General features: G+C 32.0%; 2 protein-coding genes across 2 annotated transcripts; one reads left to right on the top strand and one right to left on the bottom strand.

Moving 5' to 3' along the window:
• Nucleotides 1-739: 739 nt before the first annotated feature.
• On the top strand, nucleotides 740-4,106 carry LOC120087289 (DNA glycosylase superfamily protein). Its single transcript, XM_039044236.2, has 5 exons — nucleotides 740-1,803; nucleotides 2,704-2,761; nucleotides 2,864-2,947; nucleotides 3,061-3,202; nucleotides 3,551-4,106. The coding sequence occupies exons 1-5, from the start codon at nucleotides 1,308-1,310 to the stop codon at nucleotides 3,890-3,892; spliced, it is 1,122 nt and encodes a 373-aa protein (XP_038900164.1). The 5' UTR covers nucleotides 740-1,307; the 3' UTR covers nucleotides 3,893-4,106.
• A 2,406-nt stretch (nucleotides 4,107-6,512) lies between these two features.
• LOC120086819 (cinnamoyl-CoA reductase 1-like) lies at nucleotides 6,513-13,092 on the bottom strand. Its single transcript, XM_039043623.2, has 5 exons — nucleotides 12,562-13,092; nucleotides 12,282-12,436; nucleotides 9,877-10,062; nucleotides 9,414-9,766; nucleotides 6,513-6,835 (listed from the first exon to the last, which is right to left on the bottom strand). Exons 1-5 carry the CDS (start codon nucleotides 12,692-12,694, stop codon nucleotides 6,646-6,648), a joined length of 1,017 nt encoding a protein of 338 aa, XP_038899551.1. The 5' UTR covers nucleotides 12,695-13,092; the 3' UTR covers nucleotides 6,513-6,645.
• Between the last annotated feature and the right edge of the window lie 4,491 nt (nucleotides 13,093-17,583).

Raw genomic sequence — 17,583 nt, 5'->3', positions numbered from 1 at the left:
TGATAAATGATATGAGAATTTGTGATTGGTCCAAACTTTCTCATTCAACAACAAGACACAATAATATAACAATATTATTATACAAAAATAATAGAAAAAGAACACAAAGAATCTTTACCGTAAATTCACCAAAAATTGCATAGTACAATTAAAGCAACATGTGAATATTACAAAAGATCAACAACCAAATTCAAACTCAAGTCCATAAAATAATCGATTAAATTTAACTTAAAACCGAAACATGATGAATTAAGTTTGAATTCACATCGTAATTAATCAAATTAAATTATCCACAAATGATTAATTAAACTTCATATAAACATAAAAACCACAAAAATATATATAAGCTACAATATTTATATATATATAATATTAGAAATTCAGGTTGGGTTGGATCAATTCGAATTTTTAAACGTGTAGCCCGAATCCAATCCAATCCCAAAAAATATTAAAAAAATCCAACATAAAATCCAACCTTTACAATTTAGATTGGATAGTTCGAATTATTCGGATGTCCGATCATTTGAACATCCATAATCGATGACATAATAGACTACATAATAAACAATCCGATTTTCAGCTCGAGAAAAAAAAGAGAAAGAGATAATTCTCAAACGGCTCGCCAAAACGTGAATCTCATCATCAAGTGTATTCAATTTCAAGAGGTTGCATTTTGGTCCCTATGGAAATAAAATTTGAATTTGCATAAAAAGGTGCTAGGTTGAATAATTTTTCCAGCTCAACGTCCACAGTCCCCAGCGATTCTGACGTGGCAGTTCACAATTGGTCTGTGATTTTCCCTTTCTCTCACCCTTCTCTCTCTCTCTCTCTCTCTCTCTCTCGATTCGTTGCTTTCTCCAGCAGGAAAGTCGAACAAAATTTTGGTTCTCAACCCTCGAAAATTTTTCTCCCACTTTCCCATATTTTTCTATTTCTCTCTCTTCTTTCTCTTTTGATTTTCATACTCTCAAACACAATCATGGCCGTTGCGAATTTTTCATCATCTACTTCCAGATAAGTTTTTCCCCCTTTGAGCTGTTTTTTCTTCATCAATGTCGCTCCATTTTTCAACCCCACTTAGGGTTCTGCCTCTTCTTCTTTCTCATTTCACTCCCAAACCCTACTGTTTCAAACCCCTTTTGACCTTTTTCGCTCAAATGAAGTAAAGGGGTTCCTTTTTTTTTTTTTTTTTGTTTCTTTAATCCGACCCTTGGTTGATTTCGACACCCCAATTTGTGATTCTGGAGATTATTATCTGTGTTTCTGTTTGTGCATTTTTGAATTGAGAACAGAAAAATTTCACTGAAATGTCAGGCCCTCCGAGAATCCGGTCTATGAATGTGGCGGATTCCGATTCACGACCGGTACTTGGGCCTACAGGGAACAAAGCGCGTATAGTAGAGACTAGAAAACCTGGTGTGAAGCCATTGAAGAAGCTTGAAAAGCCTCGCCAAGAAGTTGAATCAAAGGACAAAAGGGTGCCATTGTCGCCACCTCAATGCGTTACAGTCCCATCGGTTTTGAGGCAACAGGACCGCCACCAGGCGATTCTCAATCTGTCGATGAATGCCTCGTGTTCTTCTGATGCATCGTCGGATTCTTTTAATAGCCGGGCGTCTAGCGCCAGAGGTACGAGACAGCGCGGTCCGAATTTGAGGAGAAAGCAAAATAGTACGGTTAAGGGGGCTGGTAAGTCCGTTGAAAAGGTTGGCGTTGAAAGTGCGGCGGTGGTGGCAGTGGTGGCGGATACAGTTGGTTGCCTAGAGTCCAAAAAACGATGTGCTTGGGTAACGCCTAATACAGGTACTTGTACATTTAGTTTAAATTTTCTGTTTGTTTCTGTTAGCGAAAGAGGGTTAAGATAATAATGGCGTTCTTATCTTGTCAGCATTGGCCATTTAGTCGGTGACTAAGTTATGAGGATTGTCAAGTTTATTAGTACATGAAAGAATGAATTTCATTATATCAATGTGGGTTCTAGGAATGTTCTTTTTATGATCTTAATGGACTATAATCATAAAATGTGGAGAGTTTCGAGTAAGCAACGTGCAGAACATTTGCTGTTTTGATTGGTTAGGTTCATATATCTCGAGTGGTTGATTTTCTTCTCATTATTGGTCTTACTCTTGCTATCTGATACGGCTCTTCATACCTCACTGTGCCATGTATACTCTAGGAGAAATCATTAGCATTGGTGGCCACAATGTAGTTAAGTTCGTGACTAGCTGGGGCTCAAGAGTTGTTAAAGAAATGATACTGTGAAGTATTTTAATGATGAAAATTGTTTTACATATTTTTCCTCAAGGAGGTGCATTGTATAACCTACAAATTTTACTATCTCTTCTCTCTAATATAAGTCCATTTCCTAACACCCCACCTCACAAAAATCCATCTTCTCTATCCTAGTGACTATTCTAGCTTTTGTTTCATCACAAACGACTTGAACATCGTCTTTCATTTTTACCTTTGTCCATAGATTGTGTGTCTAGTTTTTCATTAAGCAAATGTGGGATTGAAATGTTCAACGTTATGTGCACCACTTAGTATATTCCGGTTATCACTAAAATTGCTTATGCTTTCCTTGAGGCTATGGCTACTTATCTCATGACTCATGTAGACTTGATAATCTTAACTCTTATCTTTCTAAGATCTTTTCAAGTTTGGTTGGGGCCCTAAGCATGATTGCTTTTCTTTCTTTACTAGATCCATGTTATGCTGCTTTTCATGATGAAGAATGGGGAGTACCAGTTCATGACGACAAGTGCGTAACTTTATGAAGTTTCAGATTTTCTATATTTCAATCTTTGCATCAAACTCCATTCAACTACTTTATCTTTAATCACCAAAAAATCACCACTTGCAGAAAATTGTTTGAACTTCTTTGCCTATCGGGCGCGTTGGCTGAACTTACATGGCCTGCCATCCTCAACAAAAGATATCTATTTAGGTATTACTTTACTGCTGAGGTTATTATTATGATTATTTTCTTAACAGTGAGTGTAGTATTATCATATCATTATTCAAGCAATTACCTCAATGGTATGCTAATGTGTACTTAAGGGAAATCTTTTTGGACTTCGACCCAAATGTCGTTTCAAAGTTAAACGAGAAAAAGATGGTTGCTCCTGGAAGTGCTGCTACTTCTTTACTGTCAGAACTCAAGGTTCGAGCTATCATTGAAAATGGTCGTCAAATGTGCAAGGTAGATGCTAACTCTTGCCTCTCCTTTCGAATTGTATATTTGTTTGTTTTGTTGCATAAAACAGACATGTTGTTGATGTTGAATCTGAATGCGCTCTGTTTGAGAACTCTCATCTTGTCTGGCATGCAAACACACACAGTTGCTCCCCTACCCACCTATTGATTTATAACCTGTCATATCGTTTCCATTTTCGATTGCAATGCAGGTCATTGATGGGTTTGGTTTCTTTAAGTTGTTCATATGTCATGTTTACAATGTCTAATCTCAAACCAACTAAAGAAGAGAGAGAGAGAGAGGAGAAGAAATGTATTTAACTATTATCTTTACCTCTTTTCAATTGTGCTGCAGGTAATTGATGAATTTGGTTCCTTTAACGTGTACATGTGGAACTTTGTGAACCATAAACCTATCATCAGTCAGTTTCGGTACCCACGTCAAGTCCCGGATAAGACGTCGAAAGCAGAGGTGATTAGCAAGGATCTCGTAAAGAGAGGATTTCGAAGCGTAGGACCAACAGTAATCTATACATTCATGCAGGTGGCTGGGTTAACTAATGACCATCTCATCAGTTGCTTTAGGTTTCAAGAATGTATAGAGACACAAACAGCAGAGAAAGGAGAAAAAGATGGTGAAATCAAGCTTACTGTTAATGAGAAAATGCCAGAGGCTTTGAAAAACTTGGAACTATAAAGAAACCCATCGGTAGCTTTGAACCTTGCCTCAGTGTAATTAACTTCCGAGTTCTTTTTTCTTTTTTTTCCCCTTTCCTTTTTTTGTAATGATGGCTTGTAAATTCCATGATGGGATATTCGCCACTTCTTTCAATGGGGTAAATTTTAGCAATGTTTTTGTGTATAAACTGAGTTGGATACAGAAGACAGCTAGAATCAGTTCTGTTAGCTTATTACTTCTTGCAATGTGGTTGGTTATTTACATTTAGAATTTATATTTTGAACCTTGATGCTGGTTCCGCTCTTATTTTTTTATTATTTTTTTTTCTTTGGTGAATCGAATCTCTGATCTTGAAATCGTTGAGTTATGCTCATTTTGGTATGAATTTTTAGCGTTGTTGATATTCATTTGTGAGAGGGCATCCTTGTTGCTGGACAAAAGTTGCACTTTTGGACTTTTTTTAATCATATATGCATTTCTCACTATTGTTTGGGATTTTTTTTCCTCCCACAATTCTAACACATTTGAAGGATTAGTCAAATTTCAAATTTAATGCAAATTTTTTTTTAAAAAAAATTAATAGATTTTTTTAATTTTTGGGTTAGATTCCAAAAATATTTCTGAAAAGTGGATAGCACAACAAATAAGTACATGACTAAAAGAAAGCTTAATTTTTAAAAATAGGAAAAAAAAAAACTAAAACCTCGTTTAATGACTATTTGGTTTTTTTATTTGTGAAAATTAACCTTATAAACACTCATTGAAACAGTAGTTTTCATAATTTTTTAAAAAAGAATTTAACTAAGAATTTGAATATTTTTCCAATAATTATGAGAATCATAGCATAGAATTTAGGAGAAAACACCCATAGTAGATTTCAAAAACTAATAACTAAAATGAAATCATCACCAAACGAAACCAAATTCAACGTTTGATATCTATCTTGATCATGTTTTTTTTTAAAAAAAAACTTATTATATTATTGTTACTTCCCCTTTTACTTCTTTGCAAAAAGAAAGGAGAACCGCTGTTGTGAGTCTCCTTTTGTAAGAACTAGGAAGAAAGATAAAGGGCCCCTTAAAAGCTATTTTTACAAGTACTTTTCTATTCTAATAACAAAAATTTTATGAAAAATTATTTTGTTGTATACTTTTATTTCTAATTTGCTTTTTTGAATGACCTAATGTGTTTAATAATTAAAGTTCTCTTCCTATGAAAAGTATGAAAAAGTGTACAATGATATGGGGGCGATTATGACATGATTATGTTTATAAATTATTTTAGGTTAAAGGTTTAGATTCTACTTTGGTCTCTGAACTTTGAATTTTTTCTGTTTTGGTCTCTAAACTTTAACAAATGTCCATTTTAGTCCTTGAACTTTTTAAAGGTGTTTATTTTGGTTTCTGTTATTAAGATTTTGTTAATTATTAAACATATTGATGAGAGGACTTTGTATTTTTGGATGACTAGGTTACCAAATAAGTTAGTCATGCATGCTAAAAAATCTAGGGTTCAACTTTGAATTAGGTGGTAAAGAGTTTTTCTTTAGAAAATCATAAAAGTCATTTTACGTCTAAAATTTTGGCCGTTCACTATTTTGGCACATTGTTGTTGATATTTTATTTCACCTTCATCTTACTCCACCTATACTAGATGCAGTTTTATTCTTAAACAGATTTCATCTTTAAAATGCTAATATAATCTTAACAATAGGGACCAAAATAAACATTTTTTAAAAGTTTAGAAACTAAATAAGACGTATTTTAACCTAGGGTTAAATCCTATTTTGGTCCCTGAAATTTAGGTTAAAATACAATTTTGGTCCCTTTTAAAATTTCAAATTTAGTCCCTATTCATTGAACTATCCAATTATGGTCTCTGCACTTTTATAAATATTAAATTTAGTCTCCAATGCTAATTTATTATTTTTTAAAAAAAAAAAACTTTTTATTATCTAATAGCATTTTTACTATAAATTTTGAAAACATAAATCACATATTATATCTTTTTGCATGAAAACTATTATTATTATTTAATCAACTTCACTAAAAATTAACTTTGAAAGACTAAATTTAAGATTTATTGAAATATTTAAAATTAAACAAACTAGTATAGAGACCAAAATGATGGTTTAACCATTATTTTAAGTTAAATTATAATTTTAGTCTCTAAATTTACATATTTGTGCCAAATAAGTCCATGCACTTTCAATTTTATGTCTATTAGACATTAAACCGATTTTTGCGTGTAATAGATCATTAAACTTTTAATTTTATCTAATAAGTTTTGTGATACTTTTAAAAAATTGTCGAGTAGATCCATGTCAATGATTATTATACATAAAATGAAAGTTTAAAAACTTATTAAATACAAAATTGAAAGTATAAAAATTTAGTTAACCAAATAATCAATATAATCAAATAGTCTCTCACTTTCAATTGATATCTTGCTTGATAAAAAGACCAAGGAGTTAGGAGTAAGAGTAACTCATCAAACTTGATGGAAATGCAATAAAAGCATAGCTCAATTGACATAAAATTTATATCATTGATCTTTTCACTCCCAACTCCACAATCAAAAAGAAAGAAAAATTGCTGCAAAATCAATCACATAGAGATCATAAAAATTTAGATGTGAGTTTTGTAGAGAAACTTACTTTGATTCACGTTGTGTAAAATAGGAACAACTCATGAGAAACATTGAAAGATTAAAAGAGATTATTTCGATTGAGTTGCCCAAACTCTAAGCATACAGTTCTCTATAACTAAGATTCAAGATTGAATTGTAATGGAATCTGCTGGTCGAGCAGAATTGGGAATTGGGAGATGACCTTTCTCTTGTAGGCTCTTAACGGTGTCGTATAGGCACTGCTTTGCTGGAGTGAACTCCAATCCCAACTCCTTCAGCTTCTTGTTGGAAAATTTGTATGCCTTCTTCCTTGGGTTCACTTCATCTGAGCACCTGATTAAACACATACACACACATGTATAAGTAGCTTTATTCTCATAAAATATGTCGGGATTGAACCTCAGACTTCAAGATTCATAGTACAAGTTCATGTTAGTTGAACTATGCTTATGTTGTCTTTATTCTCATAAAAATATACAAAAAAAACTAACAAAAACTTCTTTAAATTTTATAATAGTATGCAAGGCATGTTTGAGAGTGATTTTGAAATCGTTAATATCACTTTTCACATGTTGAAAACCATTTGAAATATGTTATAAATAACTCAATCAATTTTGATGGTATGATAATTGTTATCTAAAAATATAAAACTAAACATTATATAGATGTTGAATGATTAAATTAAAGAAATGTCATTAGGATAAAAGCAATTTTAACAATTCTAAAATTACTCTCAAACATAGTCTTAATACACTATACGACATCCGAAGTGCTTCTACTTCACCTAAAAGACACTTATTAGGTACGTTTGACCCAAAGAGTTGAGAAATAGGAGCTTGTGAACTCCATTCCTTCTTTGGCACAAAGAGTTAGTTGGTACCACTACTATAAAAAACATGAATTTTATATCTTATCAATTTCTTACATTGTGGGTCCCAGGAGTTCACAACTCCTTAGACTTCATAATTCCTTACTCTTCACTATTCTACTCAAATTAAAAAACGTTTATAAATATGATGGAAGTTGACATTGGAAGAAATATAAAGAGTTTGAATGTCCCAAAAGTCTTCAAAATTAAGGTGTCTACACATATGAAATAACTTATAACAAACAGAGTTTAGACTTTTACTCAAAGACCTTCAAAACAGAGAGAGAAAACTAGAAAGTGTTCTGGTGGAGACCCCCATGAAAGATACTTGGGGTCAGTCCAACAATAAGTGATAAGGATCACAAAGGAGGGGTTTGGTGAGAACCTTTCAGCTCCACAAGTATATTTCAATATTATTGGTTGATAAATAAAGAGTCACTTCCGATTCATCAGTTCTTTAAGAAACTAAGGTTAGCTGCTTCTATCATTGATCAAATTCAAATATTCAGAGTTCAGATTTGGTATACCTACTACACCTTACTTAACCCCCTAGAAAATTCCAAGGCAAAATACCAAGTTCCTTCTACTTTTCTTTACAGAACCCTGCTTCTTCAATTTTAGTACAGCCTACTTTTGTCTTGATAAAATCAGTATGTTTAATGACTATTTTATTTCTAATTTTACTTTTTTAATCATTAAATTTGTTTGGTAAGAATTATCTTGCTGTGAAAAAGAACTAAGTAACTTAAAAAAAATCTTAGTCAAGTTTTAGATGTCAAAAACAGGGTCCTTTTCAAATAATATTTTTACTAAAAAGAAGGAATCAATTTTATGTCTAATAAATTAATTAACTTTTAAAGTTTCCAATTTATCATATAAAAAAATTGATCGTTTAGAGACACATCATATACTTTTTAAAGTTTACGAGGCAAATAGATACAAACCTCAAAGATTCATAAAATAAACTTATTGACAATTATCCATATTACTAACATGAACATAGCTAAGCAATAAGAGCAAGACTTAGGTGCAGCTTATGCTTCCCTTCATCTATACACCAAAAATAATAATAATAATAATTTTTTAAAAAAATTGATACGTGACAATTTTTAATTGGGTGAGGCTGCACAATAGATAGGTGTAAGCCTAGGTTGTACCCAATTTTTTTTTTTTTAAATAATAATTGACACGCTCTTTCTCTTGAAATCGAATATTCAAATCTACCAATCTAACCTATAAAAAGGAGATAAAATTTTTGAAGTTAGGTATTTATTTAATATAGGGCGAAATAATAGGTTATTTTGTTACCACATAAATAATGTAGCCAATCCAAATTGGGTCCGCAAAACTCCACATAAATGGTCCCTTTTCCATTTTAATTATATCTATATACATCTAGATTTTGTGTGTCTAATGTCAGTCCTCCAGTTTTCGCTGTTAATTCATTATTTTTTTCATTAAAAAAAAAGTCAAGCCTGTTTCATTAGTACAATAAATATGGTGCCAAGATTTGAATTCTATATATATATCGATTATCATCCAACTATACTCATGTGACCCATCATTGTTAATTCCTTTATTGCTTGCACGATATTCCAACAATTTATTATTTTAAAAAAACATGTGGTTGATTAATTTTGGACTGCTTATGCCATGTAATGTAAATGTTAAACTTAGCGAGTTATAAGGCAAAATGAATTTATAAGACTCCTTTGATAACCATTGTCTTCTACGTGATTTTCACTTTTTTCAAGTAAAAGGTTGAATTCTTTGTCAAATTTTAAAAACAGTATCAAGTTTTTTAAAACCACTTTTTTAGTCTTCAAAACTTGCTTGAATTTTGGAAGAATTCCTAACTAAATTGTAGAAGAAATTAATAGAAACAAATAGGGTTTATATACTTAATTTTCAAAAATAAAAACCAAAACCAAATAGCTACCCTAACAAAAGGTTATGGGAACTAAATAGATACTCCATGATCAAACTCGTAAATTTTACTTTCAGGTTAACAAAAATGGACAGCTTAGAGGGAAGTTAACTTACTTGGTAGGAACAGGATATTCCGGGAACAATTTGGCCAGAATCTCAACAACCTCCCCTCTGTGAAGCACACTCTCGGCGCAGAGGTACCGGCCGGCGGCGGAGGGAGTCTCGTACACAAGGATATGAGCTAGAGCCACATCCTTCACGTGCACATATGCCTGAACGGAATTAGCGTACGTCTTAGCTGATCCAGTCAAGTATTTCAGTACATGAATTATGCTCGCATTAATGGTGGATTGCAACAATGGCCCTAGCACCAGCACTGGATTCACCACCACCAAATCCACCCCCTTCTCCTTCGCAACCTCCCATGCCGCCTGCTCCGCCACAGCTTTTCCATAGCAATACCAATTCTGCAAATCCCCAAATTCATATTTCATCTCAATCGCAAGATCTCGATTCATAAATCAGAAATTAGCGTATAAAAACACTTCAATTAGTCGTGATTATTAGGAAATTTAACCTTTGTGTTCTTGCAGAACTCGAGATCGCTCCAGCAGGACTCGTCGACGATGTCGTCTGGACCTCGGTTGGGGTCCATGTAGACTGCACCAATCGAGGAAGTGAACACCACGCGACGGACATTGGCTTCGGCCGCCGCAAGTATGACGTTCTCTGTGCCGTTGACCGCCGGCTCCACCATTTGCTCCTGCAAAAGTTAAACAAAACCACAACCACCATTGCTGTCACTCTCCTAAACCTATCGGATTGTACAAAGAGAACAGGGTGGGGGAAATCATATAGCAATCAATAAACATTTTCATATAAAGTAAAATTTAGTCCAATTCTGTTTAAAATTATTTTCCTATATTTTGAAACATATTATGTAATTTTCAATTTTACGAAAATATCATAAAATTTAAAATTATAAGATCCACGATTTATTATATTTGAATAACATTGTTATACATGCGAGACAAAATGTTTAGCCAAATATTGCGAGATAAAATGTTTAGCTAAATGTTTAACAATGTTCAGCCAAAAATTGTTATACCTGCGATCCATTCAGTTAAGCTATACAATTTTAGATGGGAAATATATAATATAGTTAGAAAATTTATTTTGAAAATATTGACAAATAATAGTCATATATATATATATATATGCAAAGATATTGTAATTAAAGTGTGGGGTGGGGATAGTACAAGTATTATGCTATATTGGTTGCTCATATTTTTTTGATGTGGATAACTATAGGATAATTAAAATATTTTAGTTTAATATTTGTTTAGTTGTTAATTTAGATTAATTAGTATTTAACTAATACTTTAGAATTAATTAACTTTTTTTTTGTAAGGCTATAAATAGCCAAATTTAAGGTTGTAATAGAAAGCTTTTGATCTAGAACTTGGTTCTTTAGAGAGTGCTCTCTCATCTCTTTAGGGATGGATTTTTCTTGTTTGGCCATAGATTTGGCCTAAATACTTCAACCTATTGCATAATTTTTATTGTCTTAACTATACAGTTAAATGGAGATGCTACCAAAATGACCTAGAGGATATACTCTAAAACGACAAAGAGGCAAGGGTGGATTTAGTATGGGCTCCTAAATTTTATGCTATTTATATAATATATATATTTATAATTGTATAGTATCAAAACTACTAGTTCACTTAGTGATAAATCTACTTTTCTTCTCTAGATTCAGGTTCAAGTCTCATTTATTACATTTACTTTTACTAAATTATATAAAGCTCGTTGTCAACCAAATTTAAAAAATGAGAAAAAGAAGAAAAAATAACGTTGGGTTTGTTTTTTTACTTTTGAAATTTATGCTTTTTTTCCTCTATCTTTTAATTATAGTTTTTATCTTTCTAAAAAAGATATTTGAATATTTAGTTATATTTCAAAGAATAAATAGAAGTTTTTAAAAACATTAATATTCTGTTGGGTAACCATTTGAATTTTGGTTTTTAGTTTTTGAAAAATAAGTAGATTTTCTCTCGATTTCTTAGAACGATTTAGATCTATTTTAAGTAAAACATTTGAATTCTTAATCAAATTAAAATAATAAAAACAAGTTTTTCAAAACTATTTTTTATATTTTTCAAAACATGGTCTGGTTTTCCAAAACATTGGTAAAATGTAGGAAACAAAAAATAAATAATAAAATGATTACTAAAGAGACAACCTAATTTCTCAGTTTTAAAAATTTAGAAATAATTTTTTGAAAATATTAATAAAAATTGACAACAAAACAAGCGAACATATAGATGAAAGTAGTATTTCCAAACTTAAATTTAAAAAATAGAAAGCTAAACATCAAACGATTATCAACATATAGCCTCGAATTTTAGTTTTAAATTATACAAAATTAAGCTTAAAAAGATTACCTCCAATAATTTTTTTATGATTTTATTATCGACTTCCACGTTTTCAAAACTTAACTTTAAAATTCAAAAGAAAAAATATTTCTAAAAAAATAGCCATGAGTTTAAATTTTGAATTGTATACTCTAAATTAATAGTTATATCGATTTAAACCTTAAATTTAGAATTTATATCGATACCACTCTCAAAATTATACCATTATTAATTTAAGATTTAAATTAATATACTTGTTACAACCCATAAATTTAAAAGAAAAAAACGTCATCTTCCAAATACGAAATCATAAGATGGGGTATGGGGGTCCCTGCAATGACTCATATTCAAAAGTGGGGCCCAGCCATTAATGAATATGAAACCACGCATGCACAAAAGAAGCAATATATCCCTCAGGATTCTCTCATACCATTACCATTATCATCCCAATTCTAATTTTCCCGGGAACTAAAACAGGAAAAAGGAAAAAAAAAAAGGATAAATAAATAAATAAATAAAAATAAATTGAAATCGAAAGAGAAAATGCGAAGAGCAAATCACCCACCGGATCGTCAGTGACAGGCGACGCCGTGTGGAAAACGCCATCGCAGCCATCGATCGCCGCTTTAAGGCTTTCGAAATCGAGAAGATCCGCTTTATACAAACTGAGCCTCTCCGCCGCACCTTCGAGTTCTCTCAAATGGCCGTTCTTCGGATCCTCTGTAAAACAACAAAAACTCCTAATCCTGATCAAAATCGACAGGAATTTCCGCAGATTGCATAGACATTTCACACTATACGATTGAGATATGAAAATACGAATTAGGTTAAATAGAAGATCAAACCTGGATTTCTGACGGTTCCTCTTACGAAATAGCCTTTCTGGAGGAGGAGTTTGACTATCCATGAGGCAATGAAACCGCTGGCGCCGGTGACGCATACGGTGGAGGCGGCAGTTGAAGAACCGTCAACCGGCATGATTTTCGAATAGAGAGAGAGATGGAGAATGCGTGTAAGTAAGTGGAAATGGTTTGGTGAAGCAGAGAGAGAGAAAACGGGAAAATTGAAAAGGAACGAAGAATCTCCAAGTTTCTATTGGAGTACAGCGAACCACCATGGAAGCTTTAGCACCATTTTATAAGCAAAATGTTTGCTGCAATTTAACCACTCACCTAACCCCTTTAAATTCTTTTTCTTTTTTCTTTTTTCTTTTTTCTTTTTTCTTTTTTCTTTTTTCTTTTTTCTTTTTAAATAGTTTCCTAAGAAGATACTTGTTTTAAATCATAAAATTACTACAAATATTTTTAATAAAATTCTTGGTTTCATTTCTAGTGTATTAAAAAAAAATTATTTGAGTCATGTCATAAAACAATAGTGTGGTCTTTTTTGGTACAATATTGTTTTAATGTGTAATTAAATAATGATTTAATAAACATATTTAAACATGTGGATATACTACTTGCCATGTCATTCGTAGAATACGTAAATAAAACATAATACACATCAAAATATATTTACATATTTATTTATTTATATATGTTACTAGATGAGAGAATTAAAAACTTCAATATATTTAGGACAAAATTGATGATTTTAAAATTTGAAATGAGGATTAAATCTTCAATTTTAAAGGAGTAAGTGAAGGTCGATTAATGTTGAGTTAAATTTTTTTAACATGAAATTAAAAATTATCAAAATGATATTTAATTGTTTTATATGTATCAACTATCACACAATTATAGCAAATTAGCTAGTTTTTGTGTGGTTGGGGCTTGAAGAAAGTAATCTAGTGATTTTATTAATATGAAAATCTAATAGCTAATTATAGAGAAATAGAGATGTTTTATTGTTATGGAAAAAGAATGGTATATCCCTCAAGTAGTTTTTTGTGATGGAAAATGTTTGGGTTAGGGCCACCTAAGTCTCAAGTTGGAGTTGGTGGATGAAGTGGGAAAAAAAATCATGGTATGGTTGAGGAGAAAATTATAGCAAATAATAATAATAATCAAATATTATTTTTTTTTAAAAAAAATGTTGACCCTATTGGCCAAAAAGCCCTTTGTTAAAAGTTTGGTAAATCTATGTTGGAAGGTGTAAGACCTAACAAAAGCGTAAAATACTTTTTTTTTTCTTTTTTTAAACAATAGGGTAAAATACTTTTTTTTTTCTTTTTTTAAACAATAGGGTCAAATACCTTTTTTTTTCTTTTTTTAAACAATAGGGTAAAATACTTATTTTCCTAAGCACCTAGACACATCATCTCAAATCATATTTGATAATATGAAAATCACGTTTAAAAATTTATTAAATTAGATTTTGAATGGCTCATAACATCTTTGTGAGTATTTTGTTTTCACTCGTCTATTTTTCTCTCTAACATATTTATTTTTAAGGGCATGTTTGGATTATCAATAAAAAAAAAAGTGTTTATTAAAAGTCATTTTCATTTAAATATATTTTTTTAAAATAAAATTTTTTAAAATAAAACACTCGTGTTTGGTTACACTTTCTAAAAAGTGCTTTTTTATGCAATTTTGTTTGGTTTGTATTTTTATTAATGTCAAATTACTATAAAAGATTATTATAAAATACTATGAACTAATAATTTTAAATGATAGTTGTTGAAGTTGGTCGTTGATGGTTGTTGCCGGAGTTGGTGGTGGCGGTGATTGGAGATGGTAGTCAAAGATGGGTGTTGGTGGTGGTCGTCGGATTTGGCGGTAGTTGGTCGGACAGATTTCGTCGGCTAAATCAAAACCAATAATTTTAAACCGTTTCCACTAAAATTAATGTAGTAGCGGTAGCAAGGCTTAAACACAGGAAACCTTTGAATTTCTCAATCAAATAGTTTACAGCCCGAGGGTAACCGATGGGGGGAGGATTTAAAATTTGTTTTGATGCAAAGAAATTTAAATAACATAAAATAAAAGCACAAATTAAAAGGTTTAATAAATTGTATGAGAAAGTCTAGCTTGGGTTGTATGAAAATTTTCCTTTTCAAAATATTTGATCATTGAATTATCATTATCAAAATAAATTAATTGCTTACATCTAACCAATTCAATTAGAAAAACTAATTAAATTGTCCTAAATAACTAACTATGAAAGACATGCATATTCAAATTATCCTAATTGCAATTAAGATCTAGGGAACATTAGGTGGAATATTTAACTTTTGAGCACCTAGTTAAATATTCATTTGATTCAATTCTATGTTGGTTAGAACAATACTAATCTTAATCGATTCGCAAGCTAACATAAACTATCACTTTTTACAGATAACATACAATCAAGTTTCACAAGTTGAACGTTAATCAAAAGCAATATCATACGATCCCAAAACGTACAACGATATGATAATATTTCATTAACCACGAAATTGAATCCAGCAAATACAAGAATTTGTTTCGAAAACTCACAAATACATGAAAATCGGGAAAACTCCTAAAAATCCAAGCTAGAAATGATTACCTTAGCCCATAATTGACATATCGATCAATGGGTTTGAGTTTGAATACATCTATTGGACAGAAAGAAGAGGAAAATAAAGAAAAATCGAGTTTCAATCGGCAGAAATCAAAGAGTTCATGACCTAGGTGGCTAAAGTTAGTATTTATAAAACCATGATGGTGCGATGGGCTAGGGTACAGTGTTGCGGCATTGATGGAAATTCACATGCATCCAGACTTCGGAACACCACGACGCTCTAAGACAGCGCCGCAACACTGTGTGCTTTCCACGAAATTGAGCATTATGCCTTTTTCAGTGTCAACGACATCGTGAAGGTAGGGACAAAATTGTAATTCTTCATTAGATAGAAAGAAGAGGAAAATAGACATGTCGATCAATGGGTTTGAGTTTGAATACATTTATTGGACAGAAAGAATAGGAAAATAGAGAGAAATCGAGTTTCAATCGGCAGAAATCAAAGAGTTTATGACCTAGGCGGTTAAAATTAGTATTTATAAAATCATGATTGCGTCGTACGGTAGGCTACAGTGTCGTGGCGTTAATGGAAATTCACATGCATCCAGACTTTGGAGCCCACAACACTCTAAGACAGAGTCGCGATGCTGTGTACTTTTCACGAAATCGAGCAATTTTCCTTTTCAGCATCAAGCACAACACCGTGAAGGTAGGGGCAACATTGTAATTTTCCATTTTTCTTTCCGGATTGAAGCAATTTGACTCCATTTTAGTCAGCTTTAGCTCCATTCTATTACTAATATTCGGTTCTACCTTTATTGTACTCGAAATCTATAAAATAACCAAAAGACACAAAATCCTAGAACAATCCTAAATTAAGCGGGACAAGATAACACATTTTCAATGCTATTAGCAAGAGGTGGTAATCCTGGTGGTCGCCGTCGGAGTTGGACATCGATGGTGGTACAAAGTTGGCCATCGATGGTGGTACGGAGTTGGCCATCAATGGTGGTAGTCAAAGGCAGCCTTCGATGGCATCCATTGTTGAAGTTAGTTGTCAGAGGTGGAGGTTAAAGGTGGCCCTTGAAGGTGACTACCGAAGTTGGCCACTAGTAGTGGTAGGTGGAGGCAACCTCTAATAGGCCTGCCGCTGATGGTGGTGGCCGAAAGTGATCAAAGTTTGTCATTGGAATTGGTTGACACTAAAGGTCCTTAGAGATGGTTGCCAAAAGTTTCACCATAGTAGGTTATTGGTGGTGGTTGCTCAAGGTGACCGACGGAAGGCAGTGGTGGCTAGTGGCAACATGGTGGAAGTGAAGTAGTTACTTGTAATGACATTTTGGTAATTCTACGAATTATACAACTTAGGGAGAGATTAACCATTAAACACTCAAAAACCATTTTTCTAAAAGTTAATTTCAAGTGTTTCTCTCGAGTATATTTATTTTATTATTTTAAAAGCTATTTTGGGTGGTTGTCGAACACTAACTTATTCCAAAATTAATTTTTTTTCCAAAATTAAACACTTAAAAATTAAATCAAACACAACATAAATTTTGTCCCAAAATTTTATTTTCTATCTGAGCTTTCTTTCTCTTCGTACAAATTTTTTTTATTTTTCTAGGTTATCTTTATTTCTCTAACATATCTTTTACTTTTTTTTAAAAAAAAAAATAATAATCTCTCTTTATTGAAACGCCACTGTGGCTAAATTTAATATCCAATCAAGATAATAGGAAAGCCATACAACATCATGCTCATCTAATTTAGCAAATTTTCCTACTCTATCAAGTACGTTATTACATAAACGACGGCAAAAGGTAAAAGTGATGAATTTGAAACTTCTTGAGATCTCTTTGATTTCTTCAATCCATCATGTAACTTAATGTATTATTGAATCTTCCTTTGTAATTAGGTTTATTGATTATATAGAATCAGATCGCCCCAGGTGGCGAAGAGCCGACATCGAGGACTTCGAACTTGGAACGAGCATGAAGAAATTAACGATACTTCTAAGTTTCATCACCAGATGTATTCCTTCAAAAATGACAGGCACTTTAGTCAAAAGAAGATCGAAAGTGACATACATTGATTTTGTCACAAGTACAACTTTCAAAGACCCTTCCGAGTCTCTCAAAATGACATTCAATTCTGTTTTTGGTAGATCCGATTGCCAAGCAACATCAATATTTATTTTATGATTTCGAAGATGCTTTCATTTTTTCAGATTGCGAGTATTCTTATTTACAAAATTATTATTGGATTTCGGTTTTCTTATTAGTGAATTCTTGAACTCATCAACCTATTTCAAAATCCATTTGCATTTCAAAGAGATTTCTAGAATTGGTTTGCTCAATCTCAATCTAAAATTATCAATTTCTCTTACAAAATTTCTTTTACTAATATTCTCATATAAGAATGCTAACAAACATTCCCTCTCT

This window comes from Benincasa hispida, chromosome 9, assembly GCF_027475165.1.
Source record: "Benincasa hispida cultivar pf3 chromosome 9, pf3_genome.v1.1, whole genome shotgun sequence".
Classification (NCBI taxonomy): Eukaryota; Viridiplantae; Streptophyta; class Magnoliopsida; order Cucurbitales; family Cucurbitaceae; genus Benincasa; species Benincasa hispida.
Note: the sequence above shows the minus strand (reverse complement) of the source record. Positions and strands in the feature narration are given on the sequence as shown.